General features: G+C 49.0%; 2 protein-coding genes and 3 non-coding genes across 5 annotated transcripts; 3 read left to right on the forward strand and 2 right to left on the reverse strand.

The window, feature by feature from the left end:
• Window positions 1-553: 553 nt before the first annotated feature.
• Window positions 554-10,186, reverse strand: LOC144150085 (activator of 90 kDa heat shock protein ATPase homolog 1). Its single transcript, XM_077681899.1, has 8 exons — window positions 9,888-10,186; window positions 9,627-9,706; window positions 8,538-8,734; window positions 7,577-7,697; window positions 5,806-5,897; window positions 3,996-4,118; window positions 2,670-2,771; window positions 554-1,546 (listed from the first exon to the last, which is right to left on the reverse strand). Exons 1-8 carry the CDS (start codon window positions 9,965-9,967, stop codon window positions 1,322-1,324), a joined length of 1,020 nt encoding a protein of 339 aa, XP_077538025.1. The 5' UTR covers window positions 9,968-10,186; the 3' UTR covers window positions 554-1,321.
• An 875-nt stretch (window positions 10,187-11,061) lies between these two features.
• On the forward strand, window positions 11,062-11,133 carry Trnag-ucc (transfer RNA glycine (anticodon UCC)). Its single transcript has one exon. It is a non-coding gene; the product is annotated as a tRNA-Gly (tRNA).
• A 956-nt stretch (window positions 11,134-12,089) lies between these two features.
• LOC144148567 (uncharacterized) lies at window positions 12,090-24,977 on the reverse strand. Its single transcript, XM_077680082.1, has 5 exons — window positions 24,831-24,977; window positions 20,248-20,645; window positions 17,032-17,200; window positions 13,372-13,436; window positions 12,090-13,303 (listed from the first exon to the last, which is right to left on the reverse strand). Exons 1-4 carry the CDS (start codon window positions 24,975-24,977, stop codon window positions 13,374-13,376), a joined length of 777 nt encoding a protein of 258 aa, XP_077536208.1. The 3' UTR covers window positions 12,090-13,303; window positions 13,372-13,373.
• Trnae-cuc (transfer RNA glutamic acid (anticodon CUC)) lies at window positions 14,153-14,224 on the forward strand. The gene has a single exon. It is a non-coding gene; the product is annotated as a tRNA-Glu (tRNA).
• Trnaq-cug (transfer RNA glutamine (anticodon CUG)) lies at window positions 14,236-14,307 on the forward strand. Its single transcript has one exon. It is a non-coding gene; the product is annotated as a tRNA-Gln (tRNA).
• Window positions 24,978-26,412: the final 1,435 nt, after the last annotated feature.

The following is a 26,412-nucleotide window of genomic DNA, read 5'->3' on the forward strand; positions in this document are numbered from 1 at the left end:
GACTAACATTACTATTCTGTCTGGTCTGTAGCAGAAGTTACAACCGTTTGAAGTTTGGGCTTGGAAGGCAATACCGGTTTTTCTGGTTCCCACCTTCCAAGCCCAAACTTCAAACGGCCGTAACTTCTGCTCCAGACCATACAGAACAGTACTGTTAGTCTTATTGCACTCCTTGATTTGTGCACAGTCCACTGGCACCTTGTTCAGCTGCATCACTCTATCAGTTTTTTTACAAAAGCTGCCAAAAAATCAAATTAAAAATCCGAATAAATTTGGATACAGTCACTTACACAAATGTCTTCCCATTTTTATCATCACAACTATGAAAATAAACATTTTTGGTTTAAGGCCAGTGAGCCCCCTTAAACCAAGCTGGAGAAAGATGACAACTGGGCATCCTAGGGGCCACATTGCAAAAGTGCAGTTATGAGTGCAACCACTGGCAATGCTTACTGCTAATTATCAGTGCTACTGCTTGCCTTTGTTGACCCCGCTATTATCCCAAGTGTACATATGGCATAAACAAATTACGGGAAAATGGGAAAAACAGGAGCGCAGTTGGCGTAGACCCTTTATTTACACAGTTCCAGCGGCGCTTGGACACAGGAAAGCTCGGGACGTTATCACACGAGCTCGGCAGTCTCCCAACAAATGAAAAAGAGTTGACAAGGAGACTTAACATTCAGGAATAACGGCCTAGAATGAAAAGCTTAGTACTTATATTAGCACTTCCGGTGTACGATTGCCTGCAAAAGCTGTCACAATGCATTCAACGCCCAAAAATGATGAAACTAAATCACAGGGGCATTTTGTACCTAAACCAATGCTCAAAGCTTTGCTTAGTGTGCGAAAACTCAATATCAGTGGCGAATCCAGGCACAAAAACAGCCCCACCGAGTTACAAGCAAGCAGCTTGAACCTAAATCCTAAACTATGCCAAACAAGCTTCTTGCAATTATTTTTCAGCTCTTCTTAACAAAACTGGGAAATAAGCAGCAGTGAAACAAAAATCCACATGCAGCTGGTCAGTGCACACAGCTTATAAAAAAAGGTGGCGTGATGCCCTCAAATGGCAGATGGCGGGGGGGGGGGCAGAAAAAAAAAGCTGTAAAAGTGCGCACACCGTCGACGTGAGTCCACCAATGTCCAACAACTTCCTCGTAGCTCCCAATCCACGTTTCACACACAAAAGAAGCACGAAAACACAATACGTCGAGGAATCTGCACAAAGCTCAGAGTTTGTTTCTTTTTCCTTGCACACGTGGAGAGGGCACAGCTGTGTTCCTACAGCCAAATGAACGTGGTGTCCTCTCCCCCTCCCTCAGTAGAGGGAGACACCGAACCCGAAGGTGCGCTTGAGGCTGTCCCAGTAGTGGCGCTGCCAGCCGTCGCGGGTGCGGTCCGCTTCGCCCTGGGGCACCCCTTCCTGGGTGAGCGTCAGCTCGGTGCAGTCGGCCTTCTGCTCGATGTCGATGGTGACCTCGGAGAAGTGCGCCTTGGGCCAGCTGCCAAACCGCCACTGCATGCAGATCCGCTTGTCGGGAACCTGGCAGGAAGCAACAAAAACAACAGCGCCAGTTGGTGAGGGTTTGCAGGAGGATGGACCGTCGCCATGTTTCAGCAATCGAGTGAGCCAATGGGTTGCCAGAAAGCAAGGGCCACACTACCGTACCAAGGGCCGATCTTTGAGAACACTCTGCCGAGCATTTGTGGCGTGATCTCTCGCACGCTCTTCTTATCACCAGTTTCTGTGCGCTTGTGCCGGGAGCACAGAAAGTGTCGCACTATAGCCATCGAGTTAGCTAACACGGTCCACTTTGAGAGAAATATGAAAGGCTGCGGACGAAACGATCTGGGCCTGCCAGGCATGGAGAACTTTCAGCGGCAGGCTTGGAAATCCATGTCAGGTGCAACAGCCAGGCCTCCGACGATGGGAGAGGGGTCGCCAGCTATGCTGTTCCTCCAGCCTTGCACCACTAATGCAAGCTGCACCAATTTCTTTTTTTTTTCTTTTTTTTTTTTAACGCCTGTTATCAGGGACAAAGTGTGTGCTGGAACAAGGCCAACACTTTTCCACTCAGGCTCATTTAGTACGGCCTTGGCCCATTTTCGAGCACGCAGTCTGCCCACTGAAGAATCATGCCTACTACCTACCGTATTTTCGCGCGTATAACCCGCACCAAAAATGCGAAAATTTCGGTGGCAAAGTAGGGTTACGGATAATACGGATAATACGCGGGGTTCTTCCTTCTGTGCAGCTTGACGGCAATGCGCGTTGCGCCGTGAAGATGACCCTGTGTACAACACTGGGGAATGCGGCTCACGTGATAGCTCTAGCGAGAGCAGTGACACTGAGTGAATTGACTTTCACCTTGCAGTCAGTGTATTCTACTTGCTAAGTATACGCTTTGTCTACATAGTCTGTGATGTGTTGCCTGAGCACTAGCTTTGGTGCAGCATTTCCTGGATCAAATGTGCGGGCGATACGCAAGGATTTTTTTTTTTCCGGCGGGCTGAATGTGGGGGTGCGGATTATATGCGGGGGCGGGTTATAGGCGCGAAAATACGGTACATGTAGCTAGGAATCTACGCAAAACTGTAGCATCGGTGTGAGGTAGCTCCAATAAACTGGCTTTCTAGAGTGACACGGACACAACCACACAACTCACCAGCTCCAAGAAAGTCCCACTGACGTTTCCTCCAAACAGCTCGAAGCGGCCGCCTTTCTGCACCTCCAGCACGCAGGGCCCACGACTGAACGCTTGCACCATCTGTGCACGTCGAAAAAACACATCGGGAAAATGTGTCACCGTAACATAACTCGCTCAGTAGATCATTTAGAAGTGTCCTCAAAATGCCTCATGCGATGTGCTTTCATTCACCCAAGCGATGGTTTAAAATAGCAGCACCATTTCGCCGAGGCTAGTAGCCCCACTACACAGCTCGCAATTACGGGCAACCGTAGTCTCAACACCTCACAGCCAGCAGCACACATTCCAGTCAATTTTTGGAGCTGGCTTGTACGTACAGCTTTTTTCCCAGCTCGCAAAGCTCAACAACTGCTGTCAAAAAAAAAAAAAAACTAGCACAAAATGTTTTTTTTTAACTCTCCATTTGAAACATTTGCCAAAGGTGATGTGTAATAAATTCAAGCTTATCATATCTCAAGGGAAGAAGGAGAAGATTTATGCAGAGCCTTGTCCTGATTCACACAGAAAGAGTGTCGCACATATGAGATTCACTAGGTCAGCCGCTCATTTCACCTGCCAAGTTGCCTCCCCGTGTCACCAAGTGGTGTGTCAAGGCAAGGAAGGGCAAGCAACTTATTTTTAGTGTATCCCAACGTCACAGTTGGCTCAGGATTAAGTGGATCATAATTGTGCTGCCCGACAGACACTGGCACTCCAAGCCGCTGACCAATAATAGCAGTGCAAGCATCAGGCATTTGATACAATCCGGAACCCCTTTCAAGAAGTTGGCTTTCCCTCAGCATTACTATGCGCACAGCAAAGAATCCTTTACAGTGCATTTTAGGAACGGACAGCAGACAACACAAAAATGATGTGCAGCATCCCACAGAGACTTCACAGCCCGTCACAGAAATGCAGTGATGCTACCACCAGTAGCGACTCCAGTAAAAACAACAAAAAGCGGGCACAATATAAACAAATATAGCAACAAAAACAATGCATGTAATGTGATAGCAGGTGAGAATAACTTTTTGCTGGGCTAGTTGGTGAATAGATGCCACGATCTGAAGCGCAAAAAAACACACGGACGAAGAATAGAGTAGACGAGATAGCGCGCGTCTCGTCTACTCTGTTCTTCGTCCGAGTGCTTTTGTTGCGCATCAAATCATGGCATGATAGCAGGTGACGCCAAATATTTCACCAATTACTTGAACTCCAATCATTCCGGCGGCAACCGCAAGGATTCCCCCGCCTTTGTTTGGCAAATTAAAGCACGCATACACCATCGTGAAATATTCCACCCACCTCCTGAACAGTGAGCGCACGGTAAAGCTCCTCAGCCGTGCACTTGAAGCTCTCCTGGTGCGTGATGCTGGTGGTCTCCACTTTGACATTGGCTGCCTTGTCGCCCGACGACCCATTCATCGGCTGTGGATGCACAGGAAATAAGTCATCAACGTGCCTGGCAGTGGCTTTTAGTGCTGGTATGCAGTATAAACTACTTGGCTGAAGCCTTTACAATACTTACGAACATCAGACCCTACAATTGGGCACAAGGCATGGCAAATGGATAAGCAAGGTGTTTATCTAAGTGTTAATCTTTGATAACCCTGATCCATAAAAATAACGACGACGTATAAGGAGGAGGGGTGAGCACTTCCTACAGACTAAAGGGAGAAGGCCACTTCCTTTCGCAATTAACCCAAAAGTAACAGGTCGACACTTGAAGAACATCTTTTCCCTTGCATTGTCACATACTGTTCAAGAACAGATGTCGCCTATACGGATGCTAGTACCTACCCTAATGGTCAACACAAAGTAGCCGCAGTCACCACAAAGGGCGCCCTCATTACCTGTGCATCAATCAAGACATCATCAACCTGGGTTGCCGAGGAGCTAGCTATAGCCTTAGCCCTCATACACACGAAGTACCCAATCATTATTACGGATTCCCAAGCTGCCTGCCGAAGCTTCTTAGCCGGGAGAGTGGCCCCTTCTACTTTAAAGCTACTTTTACCACACCAACCCAGCCGGAAAGTTAATATCATCTGGACTCCTGGCCATTCCTCCCTGACGGGCAACAACTTTGCTCATCAGCAAGCCTGCGCCCTTTCTCTCCAGGCTTCCGAGGAAACCACATCGTTAATCCCGCTCGTAACGTATCAGGACATCACTCAATATTACCGGTCCGACAGACAACACTTCCCTCCTCCTCACCCTGCACTATCCAAGGAAGAAGAATCGCTGCTCCGCAGACTACAAACCAATACCTTCCCTCACCCAGTTCGCCTGCATCGTATATTTCCAACTCAATACTCTGCTGTATGCCAGTTTTGTTCACAACCCGGAACTCTAGCTCATGTTATAATACAGTGTGTGTGCAATCCCAAACTTCCACCTCTCCGATCCCCTCTTCCCGCCCCTGAGCTGTGGGAGAACCTGGTGACCAGCGACCGTCTGGACGTCCAGCAGCTCCTGGCATCCAGAGCGAAGGCTCTCTGCTCACTTGATGGATTCCCGGACTAGGGAACCATTCCCACTTTAGAAAGCTCAAATAAACGTTTTCTCTCTCTCTCTCTCTCTTTCATGCAATAAGTTGGATGAATGAATATCGCAGGAAGATCGCAGAAGTTTGTACCTCACTGAGCGGGACTATGTGGCCATGCTGACATTTCTAGGCAACTAATCCAGAATTTTGTCATTCCAACCACAGATTGTATGCGAGAACTTTTTTTTTTTTCACTAATGAATACCATGATGGCAACAGAAAGTTCATTTGCAATAAGCACTCATTCATAGTACAGCGGTTACAAGCAAGTCTGACTGAACATTTTGTCAGAGGTACATATTGCAATCCAGGGTATGCATTCCCTTTCCAATATTCACTACTCGCTGTACTACTACTATACTCGGCTCTCTAGGATTTAAAAATTTCTACAGAAAGAGGCAGTAGGTCTCAAATATTGCAAACCATAGCAGTCTTCTTGTTAAACGCAAACAAAAGACTGCCGTCAGAACAATAACCTTGCTGAATGCATAGAAAAAAGCAACGCCTGAATTTCTTGAAAAAAAAAAAGAAGAAAACAGAAAAGTGTTCCGAAAAATAGCCACGTACTGTTTGTTTATAGTTGATTGCAGACTTGCCCGTAGACTTGACCTGATTGATGGAATCGCTCTTCGTCGGCAGAATCATTCCTTGTGAAAACTCTGCAGCAGGTAAATGGGAGAGAAGGAAAAGTAAGACCTCCGAATACACGGTCCTTCAAAGGGGCCCCCATGAAGACAAAACACAAGTTTGCTTCATCCGAAAGATTGCCTCATTAGCATCATAATGACACCCCTCCTAACGCAAACTTCGCTCAAATAAACTACATAATAACAAAACTCACTAGCTCATCTCCAGCACTAGAATATATGACGTAGTATGCACAGCTGGGTGATTGGCTAAGAGGTCTGCAAAAGCAAACGCAAGTTAGGCAGGGCTTATACGCTTGCCGAACGAGCTATTTTCGCTTAAATGCAACGCATATTAATTTTATAGCAGTAAGAGTGGTAAGGTAACCAAAGGAAGTTACAAAAGTACATGTAAACATAGAAGTACCAGCTATGCCTGCTATAGCTGCACAGCAGTGCGGCCCTTTGGGGTTGTCTTGGACGACACTGGCAAATCGGCGTAAGCGACATTGTAAGGTAACCAAAGGAAGTTACAAAAGTACATGTAAACATAGAAGTACCAGCTATGCCTGCTATAGCTGCACAGCAGTGTGGCCCTTTGGGGTTGTCTTGGACGACACTGGCAAATCGGCGTAAGCGACATTGTCTTACAAGACCTTATTTGTCAAGCATAGCGTATGTTTCACTAAAGGATTACTTCCAACCGTAATACACTCAAAACCAAGTAGCGGCGAGGAGCAGTATGATGGCGCCATCTAGGAGGACTGAAGGTAAACAAGGCTCCGCAGTCCGCTGCAGACTGAACAGTGCACTTGAAGTTCGCTTGAAGACCCGTTCTTGTGACTTCATGGCAGACGTTGCGAAATGCCATTTGGTGGGAGATTCAAAATGTTAACTTAAATTGATTTCTTTCTCAGTGAATAAAGCATCGTTTGGTGCCAGACAATCACTAGGAGCGCTATAAAACACCAAATCTTTCGAATAAAACAAACATGTATTTTGTCTGCATGCCCTCTTTTTAGTAAATGCAGCCAAAATATGAAGGTCTAAACAGTTTAAATTTAAAGAAATACACACCTCGTTGGCTGAAATGGTAAGAGATATATGACCTGATAGCTGTGGCATTAACAACTGATTTTTTGAGCTGGAAGCAATTACACCTACAATGCTTAGCAAAATGGGAGACCAGTGAAAGTAAAGGTTACACGTTTTAAAAGACGAACCGGAGTAAATCCAACAGATATCTGCCCATAAAAGCTTTACCAAACAGAATTTACCACAACAAAAACAAAAGACTAAGTTGCACAGAAGAAAATCTCCGATTTGGTTTTATTTACACAAGTTTAGCAATTTCCCCTTCAATGTCATGCCTGATACCTTCCCTAGTTCCTTAGAACTTTTTACAGAGAATTTTCATTCCATTTAGTTGTCAACAACCAGCATGTTAGAGCGGCCATGAAGTTGATGTTTACAAGCATTCATTAGGAGTTGTGACTAACGTTAATAACCACATCTTAAAACTGACCTGCTAAAAACTGTCTCGCCATAAATGATTTTATGTCCTTACACTGGTCTTCAGATATCTTTTTTTGACACTTCAGAAAGTTTTTAAGAAAGCATGTGGAGAATTAAAAAAAAAATCTTCAAGTACTGAAATATGTTTTAAAAAAAACACTGAAAATGCAGCTCTAATGGGAGGGTGGAGAACATACCTTTTTTAAGGGATGCGATGTATGTTTCCAGCTTTTCCCTGATGAGCTGGGTCCCTTTTGTCCTCATTAATTCCTTTAGAGACTCAGCTTTATCTCCTTTTGAAGAAACCGTTACCGTCACCTGCAAAAAGAACTTTTACTCAATCCCTATTTACACGATCAAGAATACGTTAGTCAATGTGGTTTAAGAATTTACGAAGAGGTTCAAATACACGCGTGAAAGTGATTTATTTAAGTTTTGGCTGGGGTCTGGTCTCGGTAGACTTGGTGTACTCTGATTAAAACTAGACCACGGTCGGTGCTTTAGCAAGTCAATTGCCTTTCTTCATGTGTCCAGCCTATTCGCCTACATCATTCTCTCTCTCTCACACATAAGGAGAGGGAGAGAGAAGGAGAGAAGGCTACAATTCCTAAAGAACATCACACACTTGATTACCAACAAATTTTGACTTGCATTACCAAATTCAGCTTACATCTGGAGGACAAGCATCTGTTTAAAGGGGGGTCCAACCACCACAACCTGTGCACATCATTTGATTTGCGTTTTTACATCCCCCAGTTAGTTTGCGATGACAAATGCAATGGACCAATTGCCAGTTTCATATGCAATGGTCAATGCACCCTAGCTGATCCTATTTTGACATTCCACATACTACCACGCTTGGTATAGCCAACAACCCTGATTAGCATTGTCCATCCTTAGAGATGACAATGTCAGGTTTTCGATGTCAAGAAGCAATCTACCCACCCAGCCTTTAAGAGTTGGTGTCATGTTGGAAACATTACTGGCACTACGTCACGCTGAAACGAGCCTACAAGGCAGGGAAGTGAACCGCACATAATGGGTGCTTGTTTCCCGCAGTCTTGGACAATACACAGAACTTGTAGAAAGTTACAAACGCCTGCCACTGCATGTTGCACTGATCCCAATAGGTACATTTCACAAAACGAGGCCACTCACGTCGACATCCTTGGGGTCGTGCTCTTCACTCAGGTTGGGTATCTCCACTTTGCCCTCAATCTTCTCGTCGCTGTCGTCCGTCTCGCCCTCCCACTTGAGTTCGATGACCCACTCGTAAAAGAATATCAACTTTGCCTTGCGGTTGTTGGCGACGGCCTCCCCCTCACACCTTGGCATCTCCACCACCTTGCAGGTCCCTGAAAGCCAAGAAGCGAGGGGGGGGGAAATGCCCGTTACTTTTCACTACACCAAACTTTGACACACGCGTGACAGGGCTCCCAAATTCCTAAACTTGCTAGAGAGAAAAACAAACTTTGCCTCAAGAGTGACCAAAGCCTCAGAGTTCCAGCGCTCAGGTCCTTCATTCAGTTTTCTACAATCCAAACTGCATTTAGGATGAACAAACCACTGTGTAGACAGTTGGCAGGCAGTTGAAAGTAGTGGAACGGTGCACACCTCAACCGGGCTCAGCATCATCATCATCATCACGCTGCTCGCATCCACTGCAGGACGAAAACCCATGAAGGAAAGCGAAAACCTGTCGTGTTCCTCCAACCGTTCCTGTTGTGTGATAACATCTCCCATTCTTTGCCTCCGATGGTTGTTTCCATCTCTCCATCGAGTAAACATCTTTCTCCATCGAGTTGACAGTCTTCTAGTCACGGACTCATTTCGATGTAAATTACTACGCAAAATCGTACTTTACTGACAGCTTAACACAGCCGAAGCAGTGTTCTAGAGGAACGTCAACTGCTGCCACACGACCGACTAACCCAAACGCTGCGCTAAAATGCGAACTCTTCGAGTCAGAGCGGAATAAAATAAATCACGTAAAACTCGATTGTTCACCGTTAGCGCAACCATAGCCCCAGATTGCGGCGGATTCGTTGGTCGGCTTGTCACAATACACTCTTAAAGGAAAGGCTGGAATTAACACCTGAAAGAGCACTACCAATCAGTCAGATATCGAAGTAATTAGTACAACATTACGTAAACGAGGGGTGCGAATGTCGCGAAGAGAAGGCGCACCACGAGTTCCTACTAAACCAACAAACGCACTCTGTGCATGGATGTGAAGAAAGAACTCACCTCTCGAATCGCTCACTTCCAGGTTGGTGAGAAGCTCGGTAAGCTTGTCCTTAGACCAGTAGGAAGCATTTTTCTCCGTCCTAGAAGGGTACAAACAGGTAATTCATTACCTGCCCATTCATACCGCGCGATTCACCGCGCTCGCCTACTGAGCTGACGCCGTCGGAAACAACGTCTGCATCGGTTTCGTACAGAGAAACTAGAGCACAGTGTTACTTCAAAATTAAGCTGAAGTGATCGCTACAGAAGCAAGCAGCTCACCAATGCCAGTTGTTCACATTGGTCGCATCGGGCCGCTCTTCGACAATCCAACGTGGGTCACCTTCGCCCCATTTGGCCATCTTCTCTCAGTGTTCTCGGAACACGCGGCGATGCAGAAGAGGCAAATTTGGCTTTGAGGTGAACCAGCCCACGCTGCTGGCGCAGTCACGCAGGTTTAGCTCGCGGCGTGTGCACACACGCTTGGTCCCGTTACTAGGGGAGAGTATCTAGAAAATTCGCGACGAACATCGGCGCTCGGTTTTTGCGGAAGACATGCAGCGCCGCTGGCGACGAGGTGAATTGGCCAAGCCGCGGTGCCGGACGTAACAAACGGTCCTAAAACGAGATAGTGCTGCGACTTCGGTTGTAGTATTAACTCTATGTTCGGTACAAGTTGAACGCACCTGACGCTGTCCACCAAAGGGTATCAGATGTCACGCCTTGATGTATGATGTAGAGACAAAATGAAAATACTACTTCATACATGTAGTGACGCACTCTAAACTTTATTCGTCTGAGAAGCTACTATTTTGAGTGAAATTATGACCATTAAATCAGCTTAGCTGGCTGGGATGGAACGAACACCGAAAGCGGAGCCACCTTAAACTTGCTGCAGTTCTACAGACAAATCTAGAAAAGCCGGTTCAAATCTTGCGGAATGGCAGCAAAACGATTCAGTTTTCGTGTTATTTTGTAGATCTTTTCGATTGCCTTCAGCCACGCCGAATTGAGAGAAGTAGGCCACCTAACTGGTGCTGCCGTTTTGCGGCGCTGTGACGTTGTAGTACCGTTCGCCAGAGCATAGATGATAGAGCATAGACCAAACTTTTCTTTCATCCATGGCATAGACTCATGGCAGCATCTTTAAATTCAGCTCTTTGGAGTACAAACCGACGCAACCGATCCTAACCAATAATGAACCGCTATTTGCAAATCGTCCACGAGGTTCTTCTCAGACATCAAACAAATTAAATATGTATATATCTCCATCTGTTGCATATATCTTCTGCAGTACGTAACTTCGTCGGCTTTATTGACTCTGTGAACACGACATAAAGGTTGATTAGGATGTTTAAAATACTACATTTTATTTAGGTAATGACAAATTTGCACAAACATGGCTAATTTATATTGCGTGCCTTTATATATATCCAATTCATCGACCCCGGGCCGTGCGACGGTGGTATAGTGGTTAGCATAGCTGCCTTCCAAGCAGTTGACCCGGGTTCGATTCCCGGCCGTCGCAGTTTTTTTGTTTTGTTTTGATGTTGGACTGCGGTTGTTACTTGTGCATGCTTATTTACTCGAGCCTACATCCCTCGTAACCATCCACACAGGTCCATAGAGGTAAACCTCCATATAACGAATTTGACAAAAATTCCCAATTTTTGCAGAAACTGAACCAAGATATAAGTGATGGTGAACTCACATGGAAAAACTGCGTGATTTGCGTCTGTAGCATTTTCACGAAATTAGTCACTCACATGGCACTCCAAAGAAGGTCACTTATAGCACAAGCGTACCTTTTGACACTTTTACCTTTTGCCTTTTGACACTTTTCAGTACCTTAATTTAACCCATTTCAAGGCGCAGACTTGCGCTAAAAGGGCGCCTTTTAGATGCGAAGCATCTCATGCTCGGGGCTATGTCCCTCCCTCCGCCGTGCGGCGTCTACACCCCCACTGCGCATTTCTCGGCTTGCTGAACGCCTGGAGCGACAGTGTTGCCGGTGTCATCCTGGGCCGGCACGAGACGAGCACGCTTCCCCTTTAAGGGCTCCTGGAGCGACAGTGTTGCCGGTGTCTTCCTGGGCCGGCACGAGACGAGCACGCTTCATCACCGTCGGCGGCAGCGTGCATCGGCGAGTCTCGACGGGACGTGATTACAAGCAGCCCACAATATGTCCGGGGAACGTGCATGAACCTCATCTTCAGCAACTTTAGGGTTCATCCACTATAACAGCCCTTGACTTTACATTTCACAGGCGCGGTCATAATCAAAGCAGAACACCAACCACAGCTCGACGTCACCTACGTTGAACATGATGATGATAATGCCTAAAAACTCATACCACGTACGTACGTCTCTGTCTCTCTCTAATGCCTCTCCACTCTAACACTCCCCCCCCCCTCAAATAAAATTACACCATCTTCCCGTAGGGAAACCCCGAGTAGTATGCGAAGCAGCCATGGATGGGGTCAACGCAATTTCCCATTTCGTAGTCCTCGTAAGTGAAAAGTTTGGTAGTTACCATGGAAACCAAACGGTAAATATAACGGTAGCTATCGTACCTAAACCTAACGGAAACGCCTCTGAAAACTAATGGGCACTTGAATCGACCCCATGGCTGCTTCGCATACTACTCAGGGTTCCCCTACGGGGAGATGGTGTAATTTTTTGCGAACTTGATGCTTTTTGCTCGCCTCAAAATTATTGAGGGGGTGCTACTGTACCGGGCGACGACGTTCTTCGTTCTCGCCGGCGGAGACAGCATTTAAAATTGCGAGGTTTTCTTGAAAAGACAAAACATTTCGTTTTTTTTTTTTGCAGCAGCAGAACTCATCACCGACGAACCGACACCATAGATGGCAGAGGAGACGCGCGACTACAAGACGATAGGCAGGCCTAGCACATAACCGACACTGCACTCACACATGGTGGAAACACACGGTAGTTGGCGGTGCGGGAGAAGTTCGCTAAGTTAGTGAATTTCTCCAGCCGGTTTTTCAGGAAAAGTACAAAAAACAATGGCTCGATCATCAGAGTAGAAAATCGCAACGCCTTCGTTACATATAGAGGTCGCAAATACATGGGGTTCAATGAGGCTGGAAACGGGGAATTGAAAAAAACTTCGTTAAATCCAGGAATTAGCCACATAGAGGTTCGTTACATCCAGGTTTAACTTAATTGATGCTACGCGTACGGTTCACCTACTTTAGTGGAAAATCATGAATACATATTTTATTTATGCACGGTTGTCATGTTCATGTGGTGGGCATCGGGTAGCCATACGGCAATCGACTTTTTACTGCTAAAAGAACACTGCTCTTCGCAACAGGAATACGCGTTCTCTTGCCTGCATGCTTCACGAACTGAAGATCGCTTCATTCCAAAAAAGTTCCGCCTCTTTGCTTTATTTCTCAATCCACATAGCACACCGGAAAGCGTCAAGGTAGCGCAGGATGAATATTTTTTTTTATCTTTAGTTACAGGGCCACGGAAAAATGGAAGTTTATAAAAATGATTTGTTGGCATGGCTGAGTATTTCGACCTGTGTGCTAATTTTATTTGCATAGTGAACAACCAATCGATTGCACAATCTAACACACTCCAACATCTTAACAACCAAACGCGATTTTTATTTCGCTCATTTATTTCAGTCATCGCAAAATTGTCTTTGTACGGAACGTCGGAACCTGTAAAAGAACCGTTGGAAGGGTAAGACATGTACTTCCCTCATGCTTAATTTAACAGTGAAGCTCACCTTTATAAATTAGGGTTTTCCAGGAGAAATTTTCGCAGGCGATGAGACGTTAGCATTAAAGAAAGCTGCACGAATGAAACAGACATTCCGTTAACACGTTTGTGTCCTTTCAAAGTGAGCACCACGCGCAAAAGACTAGCCAAAAATGGCCAAAAAATTTGTTGTGACTTTGCGTCACTTCAGGGCAAGAAAAAAAGAACTCGACGAATAATTGCCTCAGTCATACATCACCGCAGAACACAAAGGAAATAAAGCCAGTAGTTTTACTGTGGTTTTACCTGCTGAAGCACTCACGCGTGCTCACGCCAGAGTTCAATGCTTGCAGCTTGCAGTTTCAATACTCAGCGTCTTGGCGCGAAATCTAGAGGATAAAAACCAACCTTTGCTAAATGTTTACCTTTAATCACGAAACTCATCCAACAATACTCGTTTATTCTAACTAAAACATTTTAAATCAAGCAGTGTCTTCTAATGTTTGCAATTATTTTTTTATAGATAACCAACGACGGAAGCAGCCTCAAACAGATGATTAAACTTTGTAGCGACAGATGGCAGGACAATCCTGTTGCCCTGCTTTTTAGCTGCCCCTACTTGTCTTCACGGTAAGGGCAAACCAGAGACCGCTTTTTCATACATTGGACATGTAAGGAGCCCCGCAACTTTGTAGTGAATAACTGTGATTGATGCATTGAACCGGTGTTTATAGAACTCTAATCTAACCCCAGAAGGGCAATTGCTCAGTGCATGACCCTGGTGCGTCCGTTAGTTGCCCGGCACCCGTTCCGGCGTGGTCTAGTGGCTAGGATACCTGGCTCTCACCCAGGAGGCCCGGGTTCGATTCCCGGCGTCGGAATGTTTGGTTAGGGTCTCATGGTGTAATGGTTAGCACTCTGGACTCTGAATCCAGCGATCCGAGTTCAAATCTCGGTGAGACCTGCCTCTTTTTTTATTTGTTTCATTTGCATACGCCGCCTTTTTTGACTTGGTCGGTGACCTGTTCTTCGTTTTCTGCGTTTTTGTGGGTCTGGACTGGAGATCACTTTTTTTTTTCGATGGTTGGGAAATTTTCGGTAGACTGTGGCTAACTGGTTGTGAACTACAGCTGCGCAGATATGCCAGGTAAAGTAATCCGGAAAAAAAAAAGAAAAGAATAGGGATGTCGAAATACACTTCTCGTAAGTTTGAGGTACCCCGGTTATAAGTATTACAACTATACGAATATTGAAGCACATTTCTTTGTAGGCGAGGTGGTGCCCTGGAAATACATTTGCTGCGGGCTAGTCATTGTTAAGACAATGGATTTATAAACAGGAGTGAATCTGCAGCAAGGTACAACTCTTTTTTTTTTTTTTTTTTTTTAAGACCGTTAGCTCTGCCCAAGGCCCGTGAACCAGACGAGAAGGCTTCTGACTATTGCAGGCCATCACACACCTTCATGGTTCCAATATTTCAACGCAGAAATTTGGGCTAGTGGTGTATGGCTTCGACATGGTAAACTGCATGCATGCTCTTGCATGCCTGACTTTCAAAGCACACACTTCCTGTGCGCCTTTAAGAGGCAACAGCTAGCAAAAAGAAACCTTCGAGACGTCTTCTACTAACAAGGAAAATGGCGATTGCGTGAGCTCACCCTCTCTGGCCTTGCACACTAAACAAAAAAAACCTATTTACAGCTACAATAACATTCTCTGTGAAAGCTGCGCCATCCGTCTGTTCTTTAGCGTTTCTCCTCGCGATCATTTATATGCACGTTGCCTTTCTCGGCAATAAAGCCCCAGTTGATGTCTACCGCTCGTATTGTGTAAGTGTCTCTTCTTGTGTCCCCGTCTCGTTACGCTCCATGTCGAAGTCAAATCTTTCATCAGGTTATTAGGCTTACGAAACACCACTGTGGCATGGATCGGCCGCACTCAACAGAAAGGGGCATCACGAAACATCTAGGAGGCTGTTTTAGTGTCGAAAATTCCGAAGTAGGGGATGTACGATCCTCGCGGTAAGGAACACGCACAGTTGTCTGAACGACGCGTCGCCGCATTGCTCAGACGCATCGAATATATGTCGTGCTTGCTCTTGAGAAGTTTTATGCCTTCGCCCTCGTTTGCGCCAATAAAATTACTTCGAGGCGGCGAAATCCAGCTCGGTGTATGATATTGATCGCCACGGCGAACGTCTGTCTATAATAGTAGGCTGCTGCGGCTGTCCAGGCGTGGCCTGGAATCTGAAGCTGATCGCGGAGGCCACGGTCCAGGCAGCCTAGCTGCTGCATGGCACAATTGCCACGGCGGAGCAGTGCGCCCTTTTTATTTGCCGCACGCCTTTTAGAGGGTTGCCAAAATCTTCAATGGAGGAAAGGAGACAATCCGACACAGTGGGGTGGTGGATACTATTAAGAAATCGCAAAATTCCAAGAGCCGTTTGTTTCAATGGCGTATTCCATGTTTAAATTCCGGCAATTGCTGTTTGGAATTCATGGGGCTCGAATGCTGTGGGGAACCATTCACATCGAAATTAATCTGAGAAGAAACGTTATATAAACAAACATTTTCAAGGAAGCGCTTCTTACAAATTCTGTAGAATGTTGCGGATCTGGTAGCGTGACCGGTGGTGGCGTACGTTGATCCGGAGTTGGGGCAAACATTGGGGCTTGTAGGGCGACGAAATAAACTTTATGTGCAGATATCTACATGGCGTTTGACTGAGTGAACAGGGTTTTCCCGCTCCTGCGCGCAGGAGCTTAAATAACCAGGTTGGGTCCACCCCGTTTCCCCCTTTCCTCGACTGACGTCAGTATGGTCCAATCAGGGGCGCCCCGACTGACGTCCACACACTCACAAAGAGATGGCACTTTGCACAGGTTAATGTTCAGTTGACTCCTGGGGCGGTATTCTCGTGACTGTCCCTTTTGAAAACGTCCCTTTTGCGTCCCTTTCATCGTGACGTACTTCCGGTTAAGAAGTGGACGTTGGCAGCATGGAGCAAGGTTAGCAGTAGGTTTGCCGCGCTTGCGTTACGTCACTTCCGGTTGTTTGCTTTTAGCCAATCAGGGCTCACCAAAAGGGACACTTTTGAAAGGGACGCAAAAGGGACAAAACTCGAGAATACCGCCCCTGATGATGCAATGGTTGAAGCTCGAGAAGACGCCCTCACCCCGTCGATAATCCGGCGTGGAGTACTCGTTGAATAGCAGCGTCTCGGACCACAACAAAGCAGTCCCCCGCTGACGATTGCCGCTGGAAAAGCCGCCGCGTCATCGCATACACAGCCGGGTCGCTCCCCACCGATGAGGGTAGGGGAGAGGAAAACTTGCGATAATGGGCCGACGGAAGCGTTGGGTGACTGAACCCGATTGCATTGCAGACGGGCGTCGTAATGTCCATACGCCGATCGTAACAAGAATGACACATGTGGGGAGTAAACGTTGTTGTATTTTCTTTCTTGGTCCACATGAACGCAAAATTATTCTGTCTGTCTGTCTGTCTGTCTGTCTCTGTCTGTGTGTCTGTCTCTGTCTCTGTCTGTCTGTGTCTGTCTCTGTCTGTCTGTCTGTCTGTCTGTCTGTCTGTCTGTCTGTCTCTGTCTGTCTGTCTGTCTGTCTGTCTGTCTGTCTGTCTGTCTGTCTGTCACTCTACCGAACGTTCCAGTGCCCCACTATGTACTCACGAGCCAGACGACAACGCAGATCACGCAGAACACGATGGACGGTAGCAGCATGTTCAGGTAGTCGAGCAGCACGTCTCTGCAGCCCTGCTCGTGGTACTTGAGGCACGTTCCGCCCGAGCTCTCCACCACGCAGCAGGTGCGCGGAACGAAGGTTCGACCCTTGCGGTTCCTGAATGCGAGAGAGCCATGCACGCATGCGTGAAGGGCACGGTAGCGTTTTATTGCGTTTACAGTTCATGTGGCACGCATGTCGGCAAAAAATTTGCGGCGCGGAGAGAGAGAGTGTGTGGTAGAATAACCGAGAACGACAGAGTGCGCGTCGTCAAGCCGAGGGCGGAGCCGGCGGCGGCATTGGGTGCGGTGGCGCTGCTTTCGCGACACCAACAACGCGCCCATGAACCGCGTCCCGTCACTGCTTGTACGCGCTGTAAAATGGATTGTGGTGCGATTGCAGGGCTGAGTGGGCGAAAAACAGGATTGCATTGGAATGATGGCGAGCACAAAGAAAGGGTCGTCAGGAAGGCAATGCTGCTGCTGAAGCGAGCAAACGAATACTGAAGCGGTTACAACAGAGAGCATGGTTGGCATCGCGTGCGATGAGCGATGGGAGAGGCGCGTACGGAATTCCCATTTCGAATTACGCAGAGACACGCGTCGATACGAGCCAATCTTTTGGTACCAGGACCACCCGGACGGTGGATGTCGGGAGGGACTATTCAAGCTCGCCGCCAGTGCCGGATTAGGAGACTTTGGGGCCCGGGGCTACTGCGTCCTTGGGGCCCTAATGATGATGACGATGATGATAAGGATTCCGGTTTAATATGCGAAAAGTTTCGAAGCCCATGTTATGTTCTCTGATCAGTGATAAATTATGCATAATTTTACGCTTTCCGGAAGCTAATTTCTTGGCTTGATGTCTAGTATTATACAACGGATTTTGTCAGGCGTAAAAGTTTTATGGGTTGATTGGCGGTTCATCACAGATTCACAATTAATCGAAGCGCCGTGTCGGCCTGCACACGCCATGGTACAGAAGAGTATTTTCTTACAAGAAGCATATTTTATAAAGACTGAAAGGTTTTAGTTTTATTTTTATTTAGTTTTAGTTTAGTTGTAAAGTTCTCCACCTGCATATACGGGAGGGCTCAAAGTCCGCGCAGGCAGCTGTCACTCACAGACATCTGCCAAATAGGTGGCTGCCACGGCTTACGGGCCAAAATCCTGTAGGTTACCCGCACAGGCGAGAAAACACGCGGCGGTTAGAACACGCGCCGCCTTTGAAGGGGGTGGGGGGGGGGGGTGGATGGGGGGCTCAGATGTGTCGCGCAACGCAACCTTCCTATCGCAGCACGATTAGCACAAAGACGATAAGCAGAAAAATGTCACTTTTTGGGCTGGGGAGTGGTCCGCTTCGTGCGTGGATTTGCGCATGGCCGTCGAACTTTCAGCAGCGATGAACTCCTGTTGCGCAGCTGTGATGGTCTTGCTAGTGGGCAAGCCGTTACACATTAACGGGTCCCCTTTGGGTTGGACAGCGACAGGTGAGGACGAGTGATGGCATCAGACAACAGTTTAATAAGGATAGAATGTCTCTGCTCACCCCCACGCTGCTGCTCCCGTCGGTGCCGCGCAACAGTTCTAGCAGTTCTAGTAGTTCGTTGTCGATCGGTCGGGTCGTTGTTCGGTCGTAACAGGCAGTGGAAACACGCTGAAGCTTCTCGTCTAGATTCTGGGTCTACGACGGAGGCGAGTATGGGTGGACCTCTCGTTTTCGAGTCCTCAACACGTCTGCCGTGTCCACTGCTTCTCCCGCGCTCCTTCGGGGGTTCCTCTCCTCCTGCCGCCGCCGTTCCCAAGCGGGACCAGATCTGCGGGCCGCCCTTTGGTCCCCGCCGTCCGCCGGCTAATTCCAAAGCGAAAAGCGCCCACGGCGACAAACAGCTTACCGTCCCCGAGTAGCGGCGGAGGTCAGTTTCCAAGACTGCATCGAAGGGGCCGCACGCAGGATGCGTTTGTAAGCGGACGCAGCTTTCGTGATACCGAAAGGAAACAGACGTTGTTGTTACTTTGTTTGGCGTCCACGCCTGAGCTCTTCACACCGCCTAGGCCTGCTGATTCCCCAGCTCGAAGGGAGCCGCTGGGGTCGCGCTGGCCCGGCGGCCTCTGCGTCCACGCGGAGTGGCGCCTAGAGATCGAATTACGCTACGAATGGAATCGCGCGGACATGTAGCTTGTGCAACGCTTGTTGCTCAGACAGCCTGCAGAGGCTATATACAGCCCAGAGGCGTGCGCTGAAGCCGAACGACCCCGCGAGTGGTCTACAAACCTTTAAATATTTAAATAACCATATATACGCTGACCATTCAGCGAGAAATATAGAGTTGATATCCGTCATGCTTATGCGAGTCAACTGATCCACTAACTTTATTGAACAGGTCGTCATCGCAATGAGCTTCCCTGTCAAGCGATATACATGAAATTTCTGGCAGAAACTGTGTATGAGCCTGTAGGGCAGTGCTTAAGTTGTAAATAATTACATATAACGTCCCTTAGGCTTAAACAATTTACAATGTTCTTCAGACATTATTTCATTACTGCCATGCCTCACCCTTTCTTATACCGAAACGGGCGCGCGCCGAAACGTCTGCGTGCTTAGATGTCCGTGTACCGAAAAGACTACCGAAACGACCTGTGCCGAAAAAGACCGGAGGCGAGCTCGGGGCCTTGTTTATGTGGCTTCTTAGGCCTGGTCAAGCTGTTTACCCACGACTTTTGGTCCAAGACGTCTTCTCATCAATCTCGGGAAAACAAGGAAGAGGAGTAGGAATAACTAAATTAAATTGAAATGAACTCGAAGGTCGTCAACCATAACATGAGGGGCCCCCTACACCTCCACACCTGTCACGAGTTAGTCAGCTTCGGTGTGAAGGTGAGGTTGAAGCTCCTACCTTCAGCTTTCAACGCGGGCAGCGAACACACTCAAGATATTTTTTTCATATGATCGAGGGGGGCCCCTGACAGCTGGGGGCCCGGGGCTGCAGCCCCCGTAGCCCCCACCTTAATCCAGCCCTGCTCGCCGCGCCTTTCCAGGTGCAAGAAGTAAGCTCAAACCAGATTTTAGGGCAAGGATTAAACGAGTTCGATTTGACTGATCTCGTTATTGCGACGCGAACGGATTAGGGGAGGGGGGGGGGGGCGCTGCAGGAGAACACTTACTTGGCCCTTCCTATGCCGCCGGCGCCTTCGAGCACCGCCCCAGCCGTGGCCATGACCCAGTCGGTGTGGTTGTTGATGCCGCAGCACTTGAACTCGCGGTGCAGGCTGTCGAGCTTGTCGCGCGACGAGGCGTCCACGAAGTACTGGTACATGGCGTACCGCAGGTCCTCGTCCACGCCCGCCTTGGCGCGCACGACGTACGCGTAGACGAGGCACGAGCTGAGCGACGTGTACAGGATGACCGCCACGGCCATGGCGTTGTACACGGCGCAGCCGCGGGCGCCGTTTTCGGCCGACACGTCGTCCTTGTCGCGCTTGCGCAGGCGCCACGCGATGAACACGCCGAATGCCGCGGCCACCAGGAGCACGCCGCCGCAGCCCAGCAGGAAGTAAGCCACCTGCAGCGCATGGTGAGGCGGCATTCACACACACCGTGGACGCTGCACATTTCAAACTCAGCTCCGTTCAACTGAATCCCATTTCCACCCTGTGGTACCGAAATCACAGTGTCACACGCCGGCAAGGACGTGTAGAGAGAGAGAAAGAGAGAGAGAGAGAGAGAGAGAGAGAGAGAGAGAGAGAGAGAGAGAGAGAGAGAGAGAGAGAGAGAGATCAATAACTTTTATTTATATACTGGATTAGGGCGAGGTGGGCGCAACCCTGGGGATTGCGGCGACTTCAGCTGCTAGAGTCACGAGCTCCTGGAACTGGGGTTCCAGCGGCCCAGCGCCTCCATCCACTGGTCGGGGGAATAATGGTAAAGAACGGGCCCTCTTCACAATGCCACATTTGTTGTTGGACCGTGGCCCTTGCACCGCAGCGAGGGCAGAGAACGGGGATGGGTAGAAGGAGGGTGGATATGACGCAGGACGCCTCTGCAGGGTAGGATTCCATCTGGAGTTGACGCCAGCGGCGTTCCTCCTCTAGAGTGACCGATGAGCGGGCCGGGGGATAGGTGAGGAGGCTATCTCTGGTTGATGTGGCTCCATGGAGGGTAGAGTCCACATCGTACGCCCGGGTAACAAGAACTGAGACTGCCGGGTGGGCCGTCTCTACGCCTCCAATTCCCGTGTGAACCGAGAACCACGCGAACCGAGAACCGAGAACAATTCCGAGAACCACGCTCATAGAGGAACGTTGACAATCGGAGATTGGCAGCGCCGCCATGTAAACTGCCATCCATGAGGAAGAAATAGTAGAATAGAATAAAATAGAATAGAATAGAAATTTATTTCAGACAAGAAAGATAGAAGTTGCCTGGGGGGGACCGGCGTAAAGGCACAGATGGCCTGTGCCTTCTGTGCCTTCTGTACCAGGCCAGAAATAAAGACTAGTTGTGCCACCACCGTATGACACCGACGACACTGACGAAGAACTGTATTCGGCAACACCTGCTAGGGACTGGTGCTGTGCTTCTTCATCGGGTCAATAGTGTAAACACTTGTAATAGAGCATGTGGACTCTATACCTCACAATAAGCATACATCCGTGCGTTACAAAGCATAGCATGCACGCACACTGCGACGAACCACCGTGGGTTCGAGATAGTTAAGCACGCTCACGAGATGAAACGCCGCCGCGCCAACTCAAATACACCGCCTGTGTGCATGGGCAGGTGGAGCAGGGGCGGGAACGTAATATGCCCAAGGTACGGAGAGGAGGCATTTATTTTACGCCAACCTCTCAGTTACATGCATTCCATGTCATGAACGTACTTTCCTTTGCGTGAAAGCGGCGATCAGGCGCCACGCGCATGTGTGCACGTCGCCGCCGCGCAGAACCAGTGGGCTCTTCGATCAGAGGGTAAAAAGGGGGTTAAAAGAAGACGGGCAAGGGCGGCCATCCTAGTCCGGTAGGTCACGTGCCACGGCCGCTGACCTAGCCCGTTCGACCAGTGCAGCCTGGTCCTTGAGCTGGCCGCTGCGCAGCACGCACTCCCACTGCTCGTAGGTTGGGTGGGTGGGGGGTGAAGGGATAGTAGGGCACTGCCACACCAAGTGGAGTGTTGTCAATGGGGAGTTGCAGTGTGTGTTTACTCTCTCTCTCTCTCTCTCTCTCTCTCTCTCTCTCTCTCTCTTCGGTCAGAGCAAAATCCGGGGCGCGGTGCACCGTTGTGCGCGCGCATAGCCGCGCTGGCCAGATTGGCTCGCAGCAGCGAGACCGCGGTCCGTTCGTTCACAGGCGCAAACCGCACGGCGCGACCGTCAAGTTTTAGGTACGGCCTAAAGGTAAGCGTGGGGACAAAGGGAGCAACCTAAGGCACGAGCCAGCAGCCGGAAAGGGCGGCGGGCTTTCGCGGGCGCAACGTAGGTGCTGCAGGACTGTAGAGAAGGCGCCACCTTCCTGGAGAGCGTCTCCCCGAACCAGGGTCTTGTGGCCATCGCTTGTCAGTGTTTTATCGCGCAACAGTCGCTGGCACCTACACCTCGGCAGGAATTCGAAATCTCTCGCTGAGCCCTGTACGCAGTGGCGCCGGGGCTTTGCTTTGCTTTGAGGTTATTGGGGGGGGGAGGGGGAGGGGGGGGGAGGAGAGGCGAGCTGGCTTTTCGGGAAGGGGGAAATCGCCGCGCGACGGGACCAAACCGAGCGATCGCTAGGATTCCCACAAGCATTTCCCCGTAACAACAGTATGACTGCCTAGCGCCCACACAACATACATCAGCGCTGGCTTTCGTTAAAGGGACACTGAAGTGAATCTGTCAAGCTCCCGTTTTTGCTTGCACTGCGTAGACTGGCTCAAATTATCACACTTTTCATAGTTTATCCGGTTGACAAATCGGTAATTATTTTACAAAGCGCGAAAGAAGAAAAACTACTATGCGCGGTTTGCGGCGGCCGCACCAACTAACGCTGTGACGTTGCGAGGAGAGAGCGATGCCCAAGGTTAGCAATCAAACAAGTTTCGGTTTCGGTTCTGTAAAACACAACCGATGGTGTTGTTGGATGGGCATTCTTAATATCTCAGTAATCATCGTACCGCGCTTCTGCCATGTTGTCGGCTGTAAAATGCGTAAGATAAGCCTCCCAGGACGGCTTGGAATCGTAGCATTCACTAGCCGAGGCCTACGCAGTGCATGAACGCCCTCCGCGTCCCCGCAGACGCTCAGATGCCATGCGCTTTTTCCCCGTATTTGTAGCTTGCCTCACTCATGCCTGTATCGTAAAAAGCGTGTTCGCACCAGGCCAAGGGTCTGTTGATTCTGGCCTGTGCCCACTGTCCGCAATCAGTCGGTGCTTATGGCAATAGCACGCCAACGAGAACTCGCTAGCGCGCCAGTGCCAGCCTGCGCGCATTCTGTGAACTAGTTCGTGGAGCAATGAATGTTGCGGCCCAAAAAAAGGTTAACTCAGTATAGAAAACATCGGCGGAGAACGAAAAACTTAACTTATAAAAAAAATAAACCACGTACCCGCGGGGATTCGAACTCGCGACTTGCAAAACAATTGCGACGACATACCCAGCGCTCCAGCCCACTCGGCCACGGTGCTTTTTTTTTTTTCTTTATTGCCGGTCATTTATAAATAAACACTCACGGTACAGACAAAAAAAAAGTACCAACAACGAAACCTGGTTCAAAACATACAATGCGGGCTCTGCTGACCCTGGTAATATAAGGTATATATATTGTATAACCACTTTACACTTTTATTTAGTATCGGCATTTCAAGCAGCTTAGGTGACTATTTGTTGTTTTGCGCTCGTGCAGTAAGCATCCCCCAAGTTTCGACAATATATCACGTCTAGCAATTGCATTTCTTAGACGGAAAAGCGTTCGCAGATGCGTAGTCGTGCTGCTGACCGCTGTGCTTGTTCGCCCAGCGCAAAAAAGTGCTCCCCGCACCCTAGTTTTACGCTGTACGGTAAAAATATCAGTTGATTTTATTTCCTTAGTACCTATATTGACTTCGCTGACTCTTCTCACGCCTTCAAGGGGCCTTATATTTTCCTACTGGCGTACCAGTCAGCGAAGCGTCGCATGTGCGCTTGTGCAGCGCTTGTGTGAAGCGACCTTGACTTGGAGCTAGATACAGTGTACAAACTAACCAAGTAAAGACAGGCACATTCTTCCATTCACAAACGTGTCCTGGCTTCGTTTCAACTGAGCGAACGAATTGCGACGACCCGTCGGCGGCCGGCTGACGAAACGCTGGGCCGACTGACTCTGTCTGAAAGCCGGGGATCCGTGCAGTAGTGCAGCCAATTGCGAGCTCGGCTCCTCCCGACGTCACACGAAAACGCCACAGAAAATGGACGAGCGTAAAGAGAGGAGGACAGCATTTTCAAATTAATTTTTCTACTAAATAAAATCGCGTAAACGCGCCCAGAGTGGTCGAAACATGGCCTGGGGACTCCGGACTACAATTTGCGCTAGTCATCCCGCAATGTTTACATATCACTTCAGTGACCCTTTAAGGGTTAGTGTCAGCGTTTTAACTGTGCAACCCTTAAAAAAAACCCATGGGCACTGAAAGCAGGAAAGTTACCTTGAAAGCACCGACAAAGGGAGCCCTATTCAAATAGAACGGCACTTGTCAATGCCCGTGGCACAGTCGGGCTGTCAGCGGAGACGTAAATGAAGTACCATAGAGAGATGGCGTCCGGGCATGAGTGCCAGGATGTGGTGGTCCCAGCGGACGCGGAAGGAGACGCCCAGTGCGAACACGCCGGCGGCCAGGCACGAGACCACCACATTGCCCCAGAAGAGCCCGTTGGCCAGGATGAGGCGCATGTCACGTCCTGGCTTGAATTCCGATGCCGCCGACACGGCCTCCGCTCAGTGCGCACTATGGCTCGTCCCCGTCTTGTGGCTTCGGGATGGTTGATGATGGCCCTCGCAATGGCCACAAAGTGTGTCGGGGTGGATTGGCCCCGTCGAGAGAATTGTATCTCTAAATTTCTAAATGAAAGAGAGATTAAGGGATCCAGGGGTAGTGACGAACGCCTTTGGCGACGCCTACAAACCTAGACGTGCTGCAACACAACATCCTACACAGCATAGTACACTCCATGTACCCCTATTCTATTCGAGCCCCCACATCCTGCGACACCCCCAACACCACACACCACCTAGTACAAGTTTACCCCTACCACCCAAACCCTTCCCCTAGCTAGAGCAGTGGGAGTGCAGGCTGGTCAGCTGCTTGCAGCAAAGGAAGGCCAACATTGTGTCTCGCGCAAGAGAGGCTACCATGGCTCGCGGCTTTGTTGACTAGGGAAACCGCCCCCAGCACCCTCTTTCCCTCTAATAAACGTTTATCGACAATTCCCGGGTCGGCACTCTGATGATTGATTGACGTGGATGTCAAGCGCTAGAAGCAATCATCACCTGGTGTAGTAGTGCATGCTCTCCTACTGATGGACCACTTCATCATTTTGGTGATGACGAGATAGTTTGATTCGTAAGAGAGAGAGAAAAAAAACTTTTATTGAGCGACCGGGGTTATATGGAAGCGTGGTGGCCGCTGGTTGGAGGTCGGCGGCGACGATGGCAGCTCGTTCCACCAAGGCGATCTGAACGCCCGGGCCGGAGATACCCACTGAAACAACACAAAAAGTCTGGTCTGCCAAAGCCGCGTGGGGCTTGAGTGGCGTACTACGCCCTTCGTACTCCGATGGCTACCATGGCCGCTTCGGCCCTTTGGACCTTACTATTGCGTTCATCGCATGGCGAATGTCTGCCGCAGTTACTAATACGACCACTGTTATCATGTATCTGCCAGACCAATTGATTGCTTCCAACTTCCGTTGCCCATTGGTACTGTTTTTTTTAATTGCGCCATTTTGCCCCAGGGCATCAGAGGAATTGAAAAAAAAAAAAACGAAAGTGGCGGGAGGCAAGTGGCTTCATGGACTACAGAATGCCGTATAGGCCAGTTTCAGCAAGAAAGTCCAAGAGCTGCCTGTAGAGAGGACCATGCGTCTACCGACGAATATTGGGCGGGCGGCCTGGTCGGTGTCCTGGGGCTACCATGTGCCGGATTCGGGCTGGTTGGAGTCCTGGACATGTCCCCAGGAGGTAATCTAATGTCGCCTCCGCAGCGGAAACAGGGCAGTAGGGGCAGGTCGCATAGGTAACCTCAAGGCCAGAAGTCCATGTTGCACGAACAGCAGGCGTGAGTGCAACGCCCAGGCAAATTCTCCGGAGCGTGACCTCCTCACGGCGG

Source organism: Haemaphysalis longicornis, unplaced genomic scaffold, assembly GCF_048455015.1.
Source record: "Haemaphysalis longicornis isolate Haplotype H1 unplaced genomic scaffold, Haemaphysalis longicornis Haplotype H1 scaffold_8, whole genome shotgun sequence".
In the NCBI taxonomy this organism is placed as follows: domain Eukaryota; kingdom Metazoa; phylum Arthropoda; class Arachnida; order Ixodida; family Ixodidae; genus Haemaphysalis; species Haemaphysalis longicornis.